We start from the raw sequence: 18964 nt of genomic DNA, 5'->3' as shown, positions 1-18964 counted from the left end.
GGAGTGTAAGTTACGTGACATAGGCGTCAGCAGTGAGTTAAACATTTATGTCACACTGGTAATAATGTTGCAATGTAGTGACAAGGGGCAACATGATATGTGACTGTGTCCTGACTTCTGTTATTTTCATACAAAAGATCAGAAATGTTTCAGTTTGACTGTCAACGTGAGAATGGATACCTCTGAGGGGAGTAAAATAAAAGTGGAACACACTTGGTAAGATGTGAGTGAGTACCTGTATCATTCTCCAAACCATGAGACAGATTTAGTGGCATTGTCTAGCCTCAGTTGGCCTCTGCGTGTAGCATCATTATAATGGAACATGTAATGGTTAACATGTCAGAGGGTGAGTGATTGAAGTAATGAGAAACACAGCTGTATCGTGGCGTCATTTAAGGTAATCCAGTCTGGACCAGACAAACCACAATGACACACAACTAACCAATTCACAGCTGGTCCTCCATCAAGTAATAAAGAGAGGCAAGCATGGATAACTGGTAAATTGGTCACACAGGTGTCTGCTGTGAGTTAAACGTTTATGTCACATTGGCAAGGGACAAGACACGACAATAGTAGGTAATGGGTAATTTTGTAGCTGTACCATGGCGGCATGTAAGGTATCCCTCTCACAGCTGGTCCTCCATCAAGTAATATTCTTATCCAGCAGATAATGTCAGCAACACAGGCAAGGGTGACTGGTAAACTGTTCTAAACTGGCCACAGAAGATGCGTCACCCTGATGAGCACTGATCAAATGCTGATGTAAGATGTGTGTCACAACTTATCCTCCATCAAGTAATATTCACACCCAGCAGATAATGTCAGAAACATATTCGTAAGGCAAGCATGGGTAACTGGTAAACTGTTCTAATCTGGCCACAAAAGATGGGTCACCCTGATAAGCACTGATCATGACCTAATGTAAGATATGTGTCACAGCTTATCCTACATCATGAAATATTCACACCCAGCAGATATTGTCACCAACAAATCTTTGGGAAGCATGTATCAATGGTAAACTGTTCTTGTCTGGTCACAAAAGATGGGTCACTTTGATGAGCACTGATCATGAGCTGATGTAAGATGCATGTCACAGCTTTTCCTCCATCAAGTAATATTCACACCCAGCAGATATTGTCATCAACACATTTTAAACACAAACATGGATGACTGGTAAGCTTGTCTTACCTGAATATAGTAGGTGGCTATCTCTGATGAGCACTGATCACCAATGCATTAATATAGCAAGATTTGATGTATTGTTTCAGGTCACGTACTTCTTCTGAGCACCATATGGTTGGGAAACACCTTTACCTGATATAGATGTACTTTTGAATTGTCAAAGTTAAATTTCAGTTCTTGTATTTGCCAGAGGCTTTCTTTTCGATATTATCTTCACCCTCCATCGTCAAAATTTCTCACTCCTTCGTCCCTATTCCCCCCTGCATCCTCCCTACGTCCCCCTCCATCCTCCGTACTTCCGATCCTTCGCTTCCCTACTTCTCCCTCCATCCACCCTTCTTCCCCTCCATCCTCCCTGTTTCCTCCTACATCCTCCATATTTCCCACTCCTTCCTCACTTTTTGCCAATCCTTCCTCCCTACTCCAACCTCTACCCTCCTTACTTCCCCCTCCATACTCCCTACTTCCCCCTCCTTCCTTCCTATTTCCAACTCCATCCTCCCTATTTCCCCCTCCATTCTCCCCACTTACCCCTCCATCCTCCCTACTTCACCTCCATCCCGCCTATTTCCCACTACTTCGTCCCTATTCCCCCTTCCATCCTCCCTACCTCCCCCTACATCCTGCCTACGTCCCCCTCCATCCTCCGTACTTCCCCTCCTTCACTTCCCTATTTCCAACTCCATCCTCCCTTCTTCCCCTCCATCCTCCCTCTTTCCCCCCCCATACTCCCTACTTCTCCCTCCTTCCATCCTATTCCCCCCTCCATCCTCCCTAGGTCCCCTCCATCCTCCCTAAGTCCCACTCCATCCTCCCCCTCCATCACCCCTACTTCCCAGTCCATCCTCCCTACTTCCCCTTCCATCCTCCCTACTTCCCCGTCCATCCTCCCTACTTCCCCCTCGTTCCTCCCTATTTCCCAGTTCATCCTCCCTACTTCCGCTTCCATCCTCCCTTCTTCCCCGTCCACCCTCCCTACTTCCGCCTCCATCCTCCCTATTTACTCCTCCTTCACTTTTACTTCCCCCTCCTTCCTCCCTACTTCACCCTCCTTCCTCCCTATTTCCCACTCCTTCCTCCCTAATTTCTCCTGCACCCTCCCTACTTCCCATTCCATCCTCCCTCTTTCCCACTTCCTTTCTCCCTACGTCCCCCTCCATCTTCCCCTGTCCAATCTCCCTACTTCCCCCTCCATCTTCCCTCATTCCCCCTCCATCCTCCCTATTTCCTCATTCATCCTCCCTACTTCCCCATCCATCCTTCTTTCCCCGTCCATCCTCCCCAATTCCCCCTTCATCCTCCCTACTTCCCCTCCATCCTGGCTATTTCCCACTCATTCGTCCCTATTCCCCCCCTCCATCCATCCTACTTTCCCGTCCATCATCCCTACTTCTCCCATCCATCCTCCCTACTTCCCCCTCCTTCCTCCCTACTTCCCCCTCCATCTTCATTATGTCCCCTCCATCCTCATTACTTCCCCCTCCATCCTCCCTATTTCCAACTCCTTCGTCCCTATTCCCCCTTCCATCCTCCCTACGTCCAACTCCACCCTATCCCATCCATCATCCCTTTTTCCCCCTCCATCCTCCCTACTTTCCTGTCCATCCTCCCTACTTCCCTGTCCATCCTCAGTACTTCCCCCTCTATCCTCCCTATTTTCCACTGCTTCGTCCCTATTCCCCCCCTCCATCCTCCCTACGTCCCCCTCGATCCTCCCTACTTCCCTCTCCATCCTCCCTACTTCCCCTTCCATCGTCCCTACTTCCCCCTCCATCCTCCCTTTTTACCCTCCTTACTACCTACTTCCCCCTCCATCCTCCCTCTCTCCCTCTACATGCTCCCTATTTCCAACTCCTTTCTCACTTTTTCCCAGTCCTTCCTCCCTACTACCCCCTCCCCATTCCTTACTTCCCCCTACATACTCCCTTCTTCCCCTTCCTTTCTTCCTACTTCCCACACCATCCTCCCTATTTTTCAACTCCATCCTCGCCATTCCCCAGTCCATCCTCCCTATTCGCCACTCCATCCTTCCTACTTACCCGTTCATCCTCCCTACTTCCCCTCCATCCTCCCTCCTTCCCCCTCAAACCTACCTACTTCACCCTTCATCCTCCCTACTTCCCCCTCCATCCTCCCTTCTTCCCCTCCCTACTCCCTACTTCCCCTTACACCCTCCCTCTTTCCCCCTCCATCCTCCCTACTTCCCCTTCCATCGTCCCTCTTTCACCGTCCATCCTCCCTCCTTCCCCTCCATCCTCAGTTTTTTCCCCTCCCTACTCCCTACTTCCCCCTTCACCCTCCCAACTTCCCCTCCATCCTCCCTCCTTCACCCTCAAACCTTCCTACTTCACCCTTCATCCTCCCTACATCCCCCTCCATCCTCCCTTGTTCCCCATCCTACTCCCTACTTCCCCTTCCAACCTCCCTCTTTCCCCCTCCATCCTCCCTACTTCCCCCTCAATCCTCTCCTTCCTCCCTACTCCCCCCTCCCCCCTCCTTACTTACCGCTCCATCATCCCTACTTCCCACTCCTTCGTCCCTATTCCCCCTTCCACCCTCTCTGCGTCCCACTCCATCCTGCCCCCTCTATCATCCCTCCTTTCCCCTCCATCATCCCTACTTCCCCCTCCATCATCCCTACTTCCCCTCCATCATCCCTATTTACCCCTCCATCCTCACTACTTCCCCCTGCTTCTTCCTTACACCCCCCCCCCCCCCCTCCCACTCTCCCTACTTCCCCCTCCATCCTCCTTACTTTCTCCTCCATCGTCCCAACTTTCCACTCCATCTTCCCTACGTCCCCCTTCATCCTCGCTACTTCAACCTCCATCCTCCCTACTTCCTCCCCCATCCTCCCAACTTTCCAATCCATCCTCCCTACTTCCCGCTCCATGCTCCCACTCTTCCCCTCCTTCCTCCCTACTTCCCCCTCCATCCTCCCTACTTCCCCCTCCATCCTCCCTACTTCTCACTCCTTCGTCCCTAATGCCCCCTCCATCCTCCATACGTCCCCCTCCATCCCCCCCCCCCTCCCCCCCCCACCCCCCCATCCCGTCCATCCTCCCTACTTCCCCGTCCACCCTCCCTACTTCCCCCTCCTTCCTCCCTATTTCCCACTCCTTCGTCCCTAATTTCTCCTGCACCCTCCCTATTTCCCATTCCATCCTCCCTCTTTCCCACTTCAATCCTCCCTACATCCCCCTCCATCTTCCCCTGTCCAATCTCCCTACTTCCCCCTCCATCCTCCCTACTTCCCCCTCCATCCTCTCTATTTCCCACTCCTTCCTCCCTCCTTCCCCTCCATCCTCAGTTTTTCCCCTCCCTACTCCCTACTTCCCCCTTCACCCTCCCAACTTCCCCTCCATCCTCTCTCCTTTACCCTCAAACCTTCCTACTTCACCCTTCATCCTCCCTACTTCCCCCTCCATCCTCCCTTGTTCCCCATCCTACTCCCTACTTCTCCTTCCACCCTCCCTCTTTCCCCCTCCATCCTCCCTACTTCCCCCTCAATCCTCTCCTTCCTCCCTACTCCCCCCTCCTTCCTCCTTACTTACCGCTCCATCATCCCTACTTCCCACTCCTTCGTCCCTATTCCCCCTCCTTCCTCCCTACTTCCCCCTCCTTCCTCCCTACTTCCTCCCTCCTTCCTCCCTAATTCCCCCTGCACCCTCCCTACTTTCCAGTCCATCCTCCCTCTTTCCCTCTTCCATCCTCCCTACGTCCCCCTCCATCCTCCCCCGTCCAATCTCCCTACTTCCCCCTCCATCCTCCCTAGTTTCTTTCAGTCGTACCTCCTTCCCCTTACATCCTCCCTACTTCACCCTCTATCCTCCCTATTTCCCACTCCTTCGTTCCCATTCCCCACTCCATCTTCAATACTTCCCGCTCCATCTTCCCCATTTCACACTCCTTCATCCCTATTCCCCCTCCATCCATACGTCGCCCTCCACCCCCCACCCCCTCAACCCCCACCCCGTCCATCCTCACTACTTCCCCGTCCACCTTCCCTACTTCCCCCTCCATCCTCCCTATTTTCTCCTCTTTCACTACTACTTCCCCCTCCTTCCTCCCTTCTTAGCCCTCCTTCCTCCCTTTTTCCCACTCCTTCGTCCCTAATTCCCCCTGCACCCTTCCAGCTTCCCCCTCCATCCTCCCTCTTCCCCCCTTCCATCCTCACTACGTTCCCCTCCATCGTCCCACGTCAAATCTCCCTACTTTCCCCTCCATCCTCGCTACTTCCCCCTCCATCATCCCTACTTCCCCTCCATCATCCCTATTTACCCCTCCATCCTCACTACTTCCCCCTGCTTCTTCCTTACACCCCCCCCCCCCCCTCCCACTCTCCCTACTTCCCCCTCCATCCTCCTTACTTTCTCCTCCATCGTCCCAACTTTCCACTCCATCTTCCCTACGTCCCCCTTCATCCTCGCTACTTCAACCTCCATCCTCCCTACTTCCTCCCCCATCCTCCCAACTTTCCAATCCATCCTCCCTACTTCCCGCTCCATGCTCCCACTCTTCCCCTCCTTCCTCCCTACTTCCCCCTCCATCCTCCCTACTTCCCCCTCCATCCTCCCTACTTCTCACTCCTTCGTCCCTAATGCCCCCTCCATCCTCCATACGTCCCCCTCCATCCCCCCCCCCCCCTCCCCCCCCCACCCCCCCATCCCGTCCATCCTCCCTACTTCCCCGTCCACCCTCCCTACTTCCCCCTCCTTCCTCCCTATTTCCCACTCCTTCGTCCCTAATTTCTCCTGCACCCTCCCTATTTCCCATTCCATCCTCCCTCTTTCCCACTTCAATCCTCCCTACATCCCCCTCCATCTTCCCCTGTCCAATCTCCCTACTTCCCCCTCCATCCTCCCTACTTCCCCCTCCATCCTCTCTATTTCCCACTCCTTCCTCCCTCCTTCCCCTCCATCCTCAGTTTTTCCCCTCCCTACTCCCTACTTCCCCCTTCACCCTCCCAACTTCCCCTCCATCCTCTCTCCTTTACCCTCAAACCTTCCTACTTCACCCTTCATCCTCCCTACTTCCCCCTCCATCCTCCCTTGTTCCCCATCCTACTCCCTACTTCTCCTTCCACCCTCCCTCTTTCCCCCTCCATCCTCCCTACTTCCCCCTCAATCCTCTCCTTCCTCCCTACTCCCCCCTCCTTCCTCCTTACTTACCGCTCCATCATCCCTACTTCCCACTCCTTCGTCCCTATTCCCCCTCCTTCCTCCCTACTTCCCCCTCCTTCCTCCCTACTTCCTCCCTCCTTCCTCCCTAATTCCCCCTGCACCCTCCCTACTTTCCAGTCCATCCTCCCTCTTTCCCTCTTCCATCCTCCCTACGTCCCCCTCCATCCTCCCCCGTCCAATCTCCCTACTTCCCCCTCCATCCTCCCTAGTTTCTTTCAGTCGTACCTCCTTCCCCTTACATCCTCCCTACTTCACCCTCTATCCTCCCTATTTCCCACTCCTTCGTTCCCATTCCCCACTCCATCTTCAATACTTCCCGCTCCATCTTCCCCATTTCACACTCCTTCATCCCTATTCCCCCTCCATCCATACGTCGCCCTCCACCCCCCACCCCCTCAACCCCCACCCCGTCCATCCTCACTACTTCCCCGTCCACCTTCCCTACTTCCCCCTCCATCCTCCCTATTTTCTCCTCTTTCACTACTACTTCCCCCTCCTTCCTCCCTTCTTAGCCCTCCTTCCTCCCTTTTTCCCACTCCTTCGTCCCTAATTCCCCCTGCACCCTTCCAGCTTCCCCCTCCATCCTCCCTCTTCCCCCCTTCCATCCTCACTACGTTCCCCTCCATCGTCCCACGTCAAATCTCCCTACTTTCCCCTCCATCCTCGCTACTTCCCCCTCCATACTCCCTACTTCCCCCTCCATCCTCCATATTTCCAACTCCTTCGTCCCTATTCCCCCCTCCATCCTCCCTAGGTACCCTCCATCCTCCCTTCTCCCCCTCCTTCCTCCCTACTTCCCCCTCCATCCTCCCTACTTCCCCCTCCATCGTCCTTACTTCCAACTCCATCCTCCCTATTCCCCCCTCCATCTTCCCTTTTTCCCCCTCCATCTTCCCTTTTTCCCCCACCATCCTCCCTATTCTCCCTACTTGCCCCTCCTTTCTCCCTGTTTTCCTCTCAATCCTCCCTATTTCCCCCTACATCCTCCCTGCTTCCCCCTCCATCCTATGTATTTTCCCCTCTTTCGTCCCTATTCCCCCCTCCATCCTCCCTATGTTCCCCTTCACAACCCTCCAACCCTCCCCCCCCCCCCGTCCATCCTCCCTAATTCCCCCTCCACCATCCCTACTTCCCCTCCATACCCCCTACTTCCCCCTCCTTCCTTCCTACTTCCCACTCCATCCTCCCTATTTCCACCTCCAGCCTCCCCACTTCCCCCTTCATGCTCCTTACTTTCCCTCCAATCTGCCTATTTCCCAATCCTTCGTCCCTATTCCCCCCTCCATCCTCCCTATTCCCCCTTCCATCCTTTCTATTTCCCCCTCCATCCTCCCAACTTTCCCCTCCTTCCTCCCTATTTTCCACTCCTTCGTCCCTAATTCCCCCTGCACCCTCCCTACTTCCCCCTCCATCCTCCCTCTTTCCCCCTTCCATCCTCCCTACTTCCACCTCCATCCTCCCACGTCCAATCTCCCTTCTTCCCCTCCATCCTCCCTACTTCCCCCTCCATCTTCCCTCCTTCCCCCTCCATCCTCCCTACTTCCCCCTCCATCCACCCTATTTCCCACTCCTTCGTCCCTATTCCCCCCTCCATCCTCCCTAGGTCCCCTCTTTCGTCCCTATTTCACCCTCCATCTTCCCTTCTTCCCCTCCTTCCTCCCTACTTCCCCCTCCATCCTCCCTACTTCCCCCTCCTTCCTCCCTATTTCCCTCTCCATCCTCCCTACTTCCCACTATTTCGTCCCTATTCCCCCTTCCATCTTCCCTGCGTCTCACTCCATCCTGCCCCCTCCATCATCCATCCTCCCTACTTCCCACTCCACCCTCCCTACTTCCCCCTAAATCCTCCCTATTTTCTCCTCCTTCACTTCTATTTCCCCCTCCTTCCTCCCTTCTTCCCCCTCCTTCCTCCCTATTTCCCACTCCTTCGTCCCTAATTCCCCCTCCACCCTCCCTACAACCCCTCCATCCTACCTGTTGCCCCTTCCATCCTCCCTACGTCCCCCTCCATCCTCCCACGTCCAATCTCCCTACTTCCCCCTCCATCATCCCTCCTTCCCCCTCCATCCTCTCTACTTCCTCCTCCATCCTCCCTATTTCCCACTCCTTCCTCCCTATCCCCCCCTCCATTCTCCCTAGGTCCCCCTCCATCCTCCCTATTTCGCCGTCCATCCTCCCTTCTTCCCCTCCTTCCTCCCTACTTCACCCTCCATCCTCCCTTTTTTTCACCTCCATACTCCATACTTCCCCGTCCATTCTTTCTACTTCCCCCTCCATACTCCCTACTTCCCCCTCCTTCCTCCCTACTTCCCCGTCCATCCTCAATACTTCCCCGTCCATCCTCCTTACTTCCCCGTCCATCCTCCCTGCTTCCCCCTGCTTCGTCCCTATTCCCCCCTCCATCCACCCTACGTCCCCCTCCATCCTCCCTGCTTCCCTTTCCATCCTCCCTACTTCCACCTCCAGCCTCATTATTTCCGCTCCATCCTCATTACTTCCCCCTTCATCCTCCCTATTTCCCACTCCTTCGTCCCTATTCCCCCTTCCATCCTCCCTACATCCCACTCCATCCTGCCCCCTACATCATTCTTACTTCCCCCTGCATCCAGCCTACTTCACCTTCCATCCTCCCTACTTCCCTGTCCATCCTCCCTACTTCCCCTCCCTCCTGCCCCCTCCATCATCCCTACGTCCCCCTCCATCCTCCCTCTTCCCCCTTCCATCCTCCCTACATCCCACTCCATCCTGCCCCCTGCATCATTCCTACTTCCCCTTCCATCCAGCCTGCTCCACCTTCCATCCTCCCTACTTCCCTGTCCATGCTCCCTACTTCCCCTCCCTCCTGCCCCCTCCATCATCCCTACTTCCCCGTCAATCCTCCCTACTTCTCCGTCCATACTCGCTATTTTCTCCTCTTTCATTCCTACTTCCCCCTTCTTCCTCCTTACTTCCCCCTCCATCCTCCTTATTTTCTCCTCCTTCACTCCTACTTCCCCCTTCTTCCTCACTACTTCCCCGTCCATCCTCCCTAATTCCCCCTCCACCCTCCCTACTTCCCCATCCATCTTCGCTATTTTCTCCTCTTTCACTCCTACTTCCCCCTTTTTCCTCCCTACTTCCCCCTCCATCCTCCCTATTTTCTCCTCCTCCACTTCTAATTCCCCTCCTTCCTCCCTACTTCCCCCTCCTTCCTCCCTATTTCCCACTGCTTCGTCCATAATTCCCCCTGCACCCTCCCTCCTTCCCAGTCCATCCTCCCTCTTTCCCCCTTCCATCCTCCCTACGTCCCCATCCATCCTCCCCCGTCCAATCTCCTTACTTCCCCCTCCATCCTCCCTACTTTCCTTCAGTCGTCCCTACTTCCCCCTCATCCTACCTATTTCCCTCTCCATCCTCCCTACCTCCCACTATTTCGTCCCTATTTCCCCTTCCATCTTCCCGGCGTCTCACTCCATCCTGCCCCCTCCATCATCCATCCTCCCTACTTCCCGCTCCATCCTCCATACTTCCCCCTACATCCTCCCTATTTACCACTGCTGTCAGTGATTGCTTTTGCTGGGGGAGAAGAGATATTGTCTATATAGGACATATCCATCCTCGGACCACACATATCTGGGAAGTTTTATTTCCTGGTCACTCGGTGACGGCGGCTGACTAATAGAATGTAACAATTGACAGGAAATGGGCAGGTGGTCAGACTCCGTTCTGCTGTGTACATATAAATTTTTGACAGCATTAAAATTGTTTGAAGATACAAGAAAATAATCTATCAAACTCGTCCCATTTGGGCCTATGTACGTAAAACAGCCTTCCAAGTCATCTGGTTTCCGTCCATTCACAACATGAATTCCTCACTGTTTACATATATTTAATAATGACAAACCAAACATTTGTTTTCTCCTCTTGTGATTTTCTTCCTTGACAGAACATACATCTGTCTCATACATCGATCTCTCCTAGATCCAGCAATTCAACATCACTTTCATTCTCAAAAATGAAATCATCCTGGGATGCAGTTCGTGCATTAAGGTCCCCATATAGAACTATATCATTATCTGTGCCAAACTCAGACTTAATACAAGATATCCCAGTTGATCAATTCCGTCATCTCCCGCCAGATCGTGGTATAGCGGGGGACCCTTCCGGAAGCACATAGAGTCCACCCAGGACGACGGGTTTCAGGATGACGGGTGTAATAATGATGCGCCGAGATGTACCATCTGGCTATAATTTTATTCGAATCACCTGACAGATAAGCGGGTGGGATTACTTCCCTTATACCAGCGACACACAAGCTCTATCCCAGCGCGTGACACCTTCGTTACACTCGCAAAGGGATATCGCTGTGAGAAGCTTGAGCGGCGTGTTTAAGTTTTCAAGTGAAGGGGAACCCCGTAAAATCGCTATCCCTCGAACGATCTTTCATGTTCACTATATACTACTGAACAAATAACGTTAGGGATCATTGCATGGCGCCAGGATCCATGGCTTATTAGGTTTTGCTTTGAGAAAGTTACATGAGGATGAGTAATAGTTGGAAAGATGTAACTTTTATAAGAAACGGCTTATCATATACTTCAGTGTGAACGACTGACTTTTCTGAAGTTGAGAAAACTGATAACTTCATTGCAGTGAAGATAGCACTTGAAATTTCACTGAAGTGAAACTAACACTTGAAATTTCACTGCAGTGAAACTAACACTTGAAATTTCACTGCAGTGAACATAACACTTTGACAGAACTATTGTAACACAAGAGCTACGTCCAGGTTAATTGTCTCACTTTATTGTAAGTGTCTGGCCCATAAACAAACTGTTGAGTTCCACATTGGCAATGCAAAATAATGATAGGTGGTCATTTATTGAGTTAATATCGCTCCTTGCCGTTTGTTATTCTCTTGAAAATGTTCCGCTATAAACTGTAAATTTTAAATTAAACTCGTCAATCGAGACTGTTCGTTTGGCAAAGAGACATTTTTATTACTTGACTAACGTGTATTCCTTAGCTTCCAACAGCGGCCTCGTAGCTTTCAAGAATATTTTTTAAAGGTGATTTTGTATATCATCATATCCAAATGTATGATAAAGAATTTTAGTGACCTCAAATATGTTTTATTACTTTTGTCAGAGACCATATACCGGTATATATTTATTTATATTGTTTTAAGATTTTTCAAACCCGTAACTACTTTTGAAGTCGACATTACAAGAGGTGGTGAAGAGATAATGCGTATTAGGTTGGGAGAATTTTCGTTTCAAGGTTTTACATTTGTGACGAAAAAGAAATCTATTTTCCGGTAGACAACGACACTCACAAATCTGTCTCACATATGTGTAAAGATATGAGTACATACGAAATATTTCGGTGAAGTGAGGCAGCCCGTCAAGAAGGACGAGGCCTATACCATAACGCTATGCGGGAAAAGTTGACCCAATTTCCGTGTAGCGAGATATTAGTACTTTTGGACAGTGAGGTATTATAGAGAGATATGGTTCATGGTTAACAATAACAAACACACTCACAACGTTGTGGGTTTCAATTTCAACAATATCTGCATGTCTCCACAAATCTACTTCATAATAAAATAATATTACAAAAATGTAGATATTACTTTGAAAAGATTAATTATGCAAAATTATTTATAACTTTACGATTGTAGAAATATAAATGTCAACAGTACCATGAATACCATCACGAGTGTGTCAACTTAATACCCCTTGTTCAAATGTTTCAGGAGGAAGTCATTGTTGTGAAAGCATATAACTAGTTTTGTTTCTATAATATGTTTGTTTTCTACTTTTATATTACATACATATTTAAACTGAAATGTGCCATATCCTCATTCCTGATTCTCAAGGTACCACATGCAAATTACAATTTGTTTCACCACCTGGGTTACACACGTGTGCTTTATGACAGTATACGTACTTGCATCAATAGGTAGGTATGTTACAAAATTTCTTTGCGTCGTGTTGATCCTTTGGATCAATGTTATCTTGTTAATATTTTTGATACTTTTTTTGTTGTGAAGACCGAGCACACAATTTAATCAAAATAAATTCCCTATCATTGTCGACGTGAAGAAAGCTATACCTTAGAGTATTACATAGATGCGTTTATCCTACTTGTTTTACGAAACGTGTGTCAGATGTCCTATACCAAGTTTCTGGCACACGTTTCATTAAACCAGAACACCCACCCACAAGCATCCTAACTTCTATTTTATTATGAAAAAAGCGAGTTAACAAACATACCTGCGCACCACAGGTGTTATAATGATTTTACGCGCTGTACGGAGTTATTTCTCGTAACCAACATTAATCATGGCATTTAGAAGTGATACATACAAGAGACAGAGATCTTATGGATGTCGACTTCTTTTTTATGAGGAACACAACGTTTTGGAGTGTATGCTTTCTGATTCATACACCTGAGGAAGGAGTAAGTATGTAGTCCGAAGCGTAGTATTTTGTCATATTTTGGACTAGGCATTCGCGCATAGTAAATACAGAGACAGAGAGAGAGAGAGAGTCTCAGGCACAATATAGTATAATAATCAAATAAGTGGAGTAAGATTGAGCACAGTTTTAAAACTGTGTTGAATCTTACTCCCCTTATTTGATTATTAAGTGACCGCCTCCGTGGTCTAGTGGTAGAGCGTCCGCCCGGAGAGCGGAAGGTCCGGGGTTCGATCCCCGTCTCTCATACCAAGAGACAAAAGATGGTACTTGTTGTTACCCTGTCTGGCGCTCAGCATTAAGGGGCTAAAACAAGGACTGGTCGGGTCGGAGTCTGTATTCTGTGTCTGAGCGGGGTATTCATATTAAACTGTTAGCTAGCACTATAAATCGGCATCAGTCCGGACTAGTACAAGCAGCCACACAAACACACACACGTACATGCACGTCGCTATATAAGTGCAATAATCTTGGACGCGACGTTAAAACCCATTTCACCTCACCTGATTATATATATATATATATATATGTGTGTGTGTGTATGTATATATATATATGTATATATATATATATATATATACACACACACACACACATATTATATATATAACAACCAAATAATAATAAAGTGTTGATAATAAACATAATTGTCTGATATCATCATGGTCACACATTTAACGATGTACTACTTTACAGAAATCTCAAAAAGAAAGATCGCGAGAAATATATAAAGGGAAGTGTTTACGTACACCATTCATTAATCGTTAAATTTTAAACCTGCGGACCAAATATGATTTTATTTGCGTCCCGCGTACCAAACTGCAGAGTCCCGAATACCCTCTAAACAGACCTCGAACCTTGCACACCAAACAGGGGTTGACAGCCGCAGGATTACAGTGTAGGTTCAGACCTTGATGTGACCAGGTTTCAAAGATATAATGTATTGCAACTGTAAGGCAGAATGATTAACACAGTTTACACATTTCACATTAAGTTAATATTTGTACCAATGTACTCAACACGCTTATAGAGATAAAAAAAACAACAACCCAGATCAGCCGAGATAAGTGTTTAAATTTGACTTAAACGGTAAAAAATGAGTTATGATAGACTAACATTTAGTCTATGAACTCTTATTTTACACAATATCCTTCTTGACTCTTAAAAAAACCAAAAAAAACATTTTCCCTATGCTGACTGACTGTGGAACAGGGCTAGCTAGAGCTGGCTAGACTTGCTTTTGTATAAGCTTCTATATTGTGCTTTTTTCATAAAATAAATATATTCCACAGTCATGTTGCAGGACCAGTTATGGTAACGTCCCTCTTTGGCACACTGTAAATATCAAATTTTAAACTAACGGTACACTTTGAAATATGGAAACTTTTGGGCGTGCTCATATGACTAATGACCTGCCCTTCTTCCTCCTTAAACACGTGTGAGGTTTAGACACTTGATGTGATGAAGTAGCTAATTAAGGCTAAAATCAGAAAAATGCCTATTTCTCGAATTCAAGAGATAATCAAACAGTGTACAAGTCCGCGACCCAAAGTTAATTGTATTCCGTGTGTTTGGACTACTTTAAAGACAAAATATTTTATGGATGACTAAGTCTTTATTCCACCATGATGCGATCCTTATACTGTTGTCTAGCAAGAGTGCCATCATTAACATATCTTGTCTTCACTGTTACTTGCCAACTTCTAAAAAATGCCAATGAAACAGTTCATTTGTACCACTTTACCTAAATCTTCTAGGGCTGTCTTCTTCGACCAAGCACTCGCTAGTGTTTAAATAAATAATAATTTAAAACGCTCTCTGAAAACATTTGAGCCTCCCGAAGTGTGTTATTTATAAAAAAAATACATGCAAGTGTTGAATAAAAGTCCATATAATTCTCATTCAATTGAACTCATGTGATAACCTCATTGCGATTTCTGAACGTTCTGCTCGTTTCGTAAATTCTGACTATCTTGTGGGCCTTTGTTAGTCTGTATTACAGACCCAAAAAGAAATATATCCAATACAGGCCATGCAAGTATATAATATTTGGAAAGTCTAGATTACTGCAGTATCTCCCGGCTCCTTTTTATTATATTTTTAACTATAATTTAACAACTGTTTTTTTCTGTAAAATATGTTCATTTGTGAGACTAGATGTCAGTCTAGGCCGTTTAGGTACACGTCTTTTCTACTGAGAGAGTCTCGGTTATTATTTTGGGTGGCTCGTGGTGACAATGGGGGAAAATAAAGAAATCAGTCATTGGAGAAATCAGTTCACACAGTACTGTCTAAAATACATCTCTGTCACTCTGATGCATGGTAACTATATATTAGCCGAGTTAAGTCGGCCAACTGCTACAATTTACACCATGAACGGGAAAAGTAACTGCTTAAACTCACTGATTTCCGCAGTGGCTCTGATCTTTATCGAAAAATGTTATACTCGTGGGAAAGTGTCTCAATCTGTCTTAACGTGAGGTAATGGATCCTTATATATTCTGGTGTGTGTTGAATTCGATCACTTCAGACTTCTACACTTATTCGGACGCTAGGGAATAAATTATTTTGAATCGTTAATTCCCAATGCAAAATATACACCTGGAAAATGACTAAGCACCGTTTACTGTAAATTTCCATGCGAAATTGTCGTGTTTAACAATCGTATCTTGTTTCTGAAGGTGTCATAATGTTACTGTGGGTGAATGTTGTTTAATGCCGCAGTTGGCAATACTATGCCAGCTTCATACGGCTGGAAATATGTGTCAGTACGAAGCATAGGTGTGTTAAACATGAAATGCGCCCAACGGCATTGTTTACGAAATATAGACACCACTATTGTTAACACTGTACAGACGTATGTGTCCAAATGTGCAATGACGTCACAATAGTTACGTTGACTGTTGGCTTCTCGAAATATGCTTTTCAAACAAAGGACAGATCTTCATGGAGGATTTATTTTGTCACATAACAAGCCTACCTCATCGAATGACCGGACAAAGTTGATGTTTTCACGAGTTGGTCTGACAATGTTTAATTTAATATGTATTCTTCTTACTGTTATCTTCAAGATCTTACTCTGATAAGTATAGCGTCGTCATTGAGGCAGACTGAAAGTAGTCCCGGCATTTATATGTTATTTAAGATCACTTCACTGAAATGAGATTTTATCTTCTCTTGTAGTAGATAGACACAACAGTTCATCATAAAGAATAGAAAAATAAAGCGATGATTAAATTCGTGTTTGAATTGTACATGTACATATTTTGAAATGTACAAATGTAGAACGTTGTAGACACACAATCTTTAAAACTGGATCCGCCCTTCATTGGTTGATGCATGGCATTATATCCCAATTGCGTAGATCGATGCTCATTATGTCAATCACTGGATTGTCTGGTCCAGACTCGATCATTAACAGACCGCTGTCATATAGCAGGACCATTCATTCGTACGGCGTTCAACAATAAACAACAACTAGGCATGATGAAATATAACTAGTATGATATCCCAAATATCTCACGCTTGAATATTTCAATTCTTCAATACCACATCACTTTTACTTTTCTAAGGTTTAGGCTCGAAACTGGAAATTGATTCACCTAAATATGATTTAACACCTTCCCCATCATCGAAGATAAAACGCAGTTGTGCCATCATTCTCAGTCAGCGGGGGCGGTAAGGGATAGGTGCCAAAGATTGGAACTCTGGCACCATCACTCAAACAGGTGCCCGCTACATCCGCGCGATTTAGTTCCCACTTCGTTGTTAAATTGTTTCACTTGTTTTTATTTACATAATGACAGGCATCTTGATTATCAATAAACGAAGAGAAATATTGTGTGACATTTACATTTCAGAAAACAATCAGCTTACAGAATGTCTATGGTAACGGTTTCCGTTTTCACGGAAGTGTTCGTTTCTTCCGAGTAGTGATATCAGGAACTTCCTGGGAACTACTTACTATACTAACTTTTCAATTCTTAGCGAAAGTCATATATAAGTTATATCGAAAAGTTTAAATGACTTCTGAACATGCTTCAAGATACAAGACATAGCAGACCGTGAACGAGACATGTACATTTTGTGTGTGGTACTTGTCCACGCGGGTTTAATTGCCTCTGGTAAGGAGTGATTAATGCTGTCAAAACAAGACCTCGCTTCACTGGCAGGGCTTTAGTTGTGCATTGTATCGATTGTTTGTCCTCTATTTAATGGGTTATCGCGCTTGACACTTTCCAACCACGGTATTGATTGACTGTGATTAAGGGATCAGTGCGGTGAACGACAGGTGCTTGAGAAATCAACACCGTTTCGGTTGACACGACGGATCAGTTACAGCGTTGACCGTAGAACAATACAGATGATTGTTGATTTCAGTGAAATACACAAGGGCTTTAGATTTCACGTATTTGAAAATCACAAGTTTGAAAGAAAGTCCGTCATACTAAGTGATTATGACATCTGTTTAGAAGATAATAAACAAATGAAAATATTTCTGCACTTTAAATAGATGCATCTACATTTGATTATTATATTACCTGTCAATAAAAAAGATTCAGTAGATACTTTCGAAAATAAATGTTGATGGAATTTCTTTTTAAGTGAAATGACATTTCCTATGTTGTTGGAAGAGTTTGACGAAATTATTGACATTGTAATTTGATCAAATCAGGGGACTTTTTGATATGCTACATCTATTTACATATTTGATCAACACGATTAAAGTAGTAAATACAGGAAGCAATTTAAAATTTAAGTTAGAATTGTGTTACTCTCACATGTCTACAGCAACAGTGACATTACATGAAACAATATCCATTTATCAAGAATTCAAACAAGGGATTGCTTGAAATTAGAATCTTAATATATATCAGTAAATGTCAAGTATTGATGGATTTTACAACATTAAGCTTCAGATATCGTGAATTGATTTATTGGTGTTAATTATTTGATTTGGGATATATATTTCAAAGACAGTTGGACATCTCAAATTTGTAGCTAATGATATCAATTTCTAAAATCAGCCAACACACCAAGTGACAGACTTGAATAAGTATACAGTCAAAAGTTAATGGATGGAAAAAAATTGAGAAGAGCCATTTGAAACAAACTTAAAAAAAACTTTTATGCAAGCAATTTTTATAAAAAGTAAGCCCTTGGTCTAAGGTTATTCTGAAATAAATAAACTCTGGGTGCTTCTCCAAGGAAAGGCATCTATGATATTTGTTAGAATTTGGAGAAAAAGATTTTCCATCTCCCAAACAGAGTATTAGTGTAGCAGATTTACTATTAGTTATATACATCTTTGAAAAAGGTCAATTCTAAGGATATTGCTAACTAATTTTCAACAAAGTTGCATTTGTTTAAGATTGTTGTTGTAGGAATCTTGGCCTGGGAATGTGTTGTCTTGTCCTTAGATAATTAGGTATGTCATTCAGTACAGATTAACTGTCAAAAACTGGTAATTACCAGTAAATGGAATTATTTCATGTCAAATATGACTTTTTGCCCATATGTTCCTTCTTGACTTACCCTTTAGAAAATCCTTGCAAGGCAAAACAATGTGTGTTTCCTATTTCAGCCCATTTAGTACTAGGGCAGGTAATTTATTTATTGTTTTAATGTTTTGTTCCTTGGTAATGCAGGGTGCGATTTCGTATTATTTTCTCCACTGCACCCAGGGTGTCATCCTGATTGGTGGATTATATAGGGAAATAGTTGTCCTCTGATCATCACGGTATTTTGAAGCACATTCGACAGATCAGCACCTGGAGATTAACAGTATCAAAACCGAGCAGTTTACTATTTATTAGGTAATAAATAATTTTTTCTTGTGTTCATTGTAATTCCTGCATTCTGATTAGCTGAATTGGTCACGTGTTATTGCATTCATTTCCCAATGAATGTAAAAAATTAAGCCACGCCCTCCGAGACGTATTACTTTTATTACTACGGAATATCGGGTAATGCCAATATTACAGTCCAGCAATTCCCATTCTGCTCACGTGTATTGGCATAGCAGATTTTTACAAAAGTTTGCACATCGGTTTTTCGGTTTTTCGATTCATACCTCAATGAACCGAAAAAATACTCAGTCAATCCTTAAGGGCTGTAAGAACATAAAAGATAGTGTTTAGA

The 18964-nt window shown here is 45.9% G+C and overlaps 5 protein-coding genes across 7 annotated transcripts in view; 2 read left to right on the top strand and 3 right to left on the bottom strand.

Moving 5' to 3' along the window:
• Positions 1-2632: 2632 nt before the first annotated feature.
• Positions 2633-2956, bottom strand: LOC139473335 (sodium/potassium/calcium exchanger 1-like). Its single transcript, XM_071255861.1, has one exon. The coding sequence runs from the start codon at positions 2954-2956 to the stop codon at positions 2633-2635; it is 324 nt and encodes a 107-aa protein (XP_071111962.1).
• Positions 2957-3721: 765 nt separating this feature from the next.
• On the bottom strand, positions 3722-4138 carry LOC139473334 (uncharacterized). Its single transcript, XM_071255860.1, has one exon. The coding sequence runs from the start codon at positions 4136-4138 to the stop codon at positions 3722-3724; it is 417 nt and encodes a 138-aa protein (XP_071111961.1).
• Positions 4139-4167: 29 nt separating this feature from the next.
• LOC139473333 (DNA-directed RNA polymerase II subunit RPB1-like) lies at positions 4168-5298 on the top strand. Its single transcript, XM_071255859.1, has one exon. The coding sequence runs from the start codon at positions 4168-4170 to the stop codon at positions 5296-5298; it is 1131 nt and encodes a 376-aa protein (XP_071111960.1).
• Positions 5299-8980: 3682 nt separating this feature from the next.
• Positions 8981-9661, bottom strand: LOC139473332 (uncharacterized). Its single transcript, XM_071255857.1, has one exon. The coding sequence runs from the start codon at positions 9659-9661 to the stop codon at positions 8981-8983; it is 681 nt and encodes a 226-aa protein (XP_071111958.1).
• A 7119-nt stretch (positions 9662-16780) lies between these two features.
• LOC139473393 (polycystin-1-like protein 1) overlaps positions 16781-18964 on the top strand; it is a 235293-nt gene continuing 233109 nt past the window's right edge. For all 3 annotated transcript variants that reach the window (XM_071255959.1, XM_071255957.1, XM_071255956.1), the window contains exon 1: positions 16781-16947. In XM_071255959.1, the coding sequence (XP_071112060.1) occupies positions 16899-16947 (49 nt within the window). In that variant the 5' untranslated portion in view covers positions 16781-16898. The remainder of the gene's footprint in view (positions 16948-18964) is intronic.

The sequence above is a fragment of the Haliotis cracherodii genome, unplaced genomic scaffold (assembly GCF_022045235.1).
Source record: "Haliotis cracherodii isolate W230 unplaced genomic scaffold, xgHalCrac1.p SCAF_28, whole genome shotgun sequence".
Taxonomy (NCBI): Eukaryota; Metazoa; Mollusca; class Gastropoda; order Lepetellida; family Haliotidae; genus Haliotis; species Haliotis cracherodii.
This window is presented reverse-complemented; position numbering and strand designations above follow the sequence as displayed.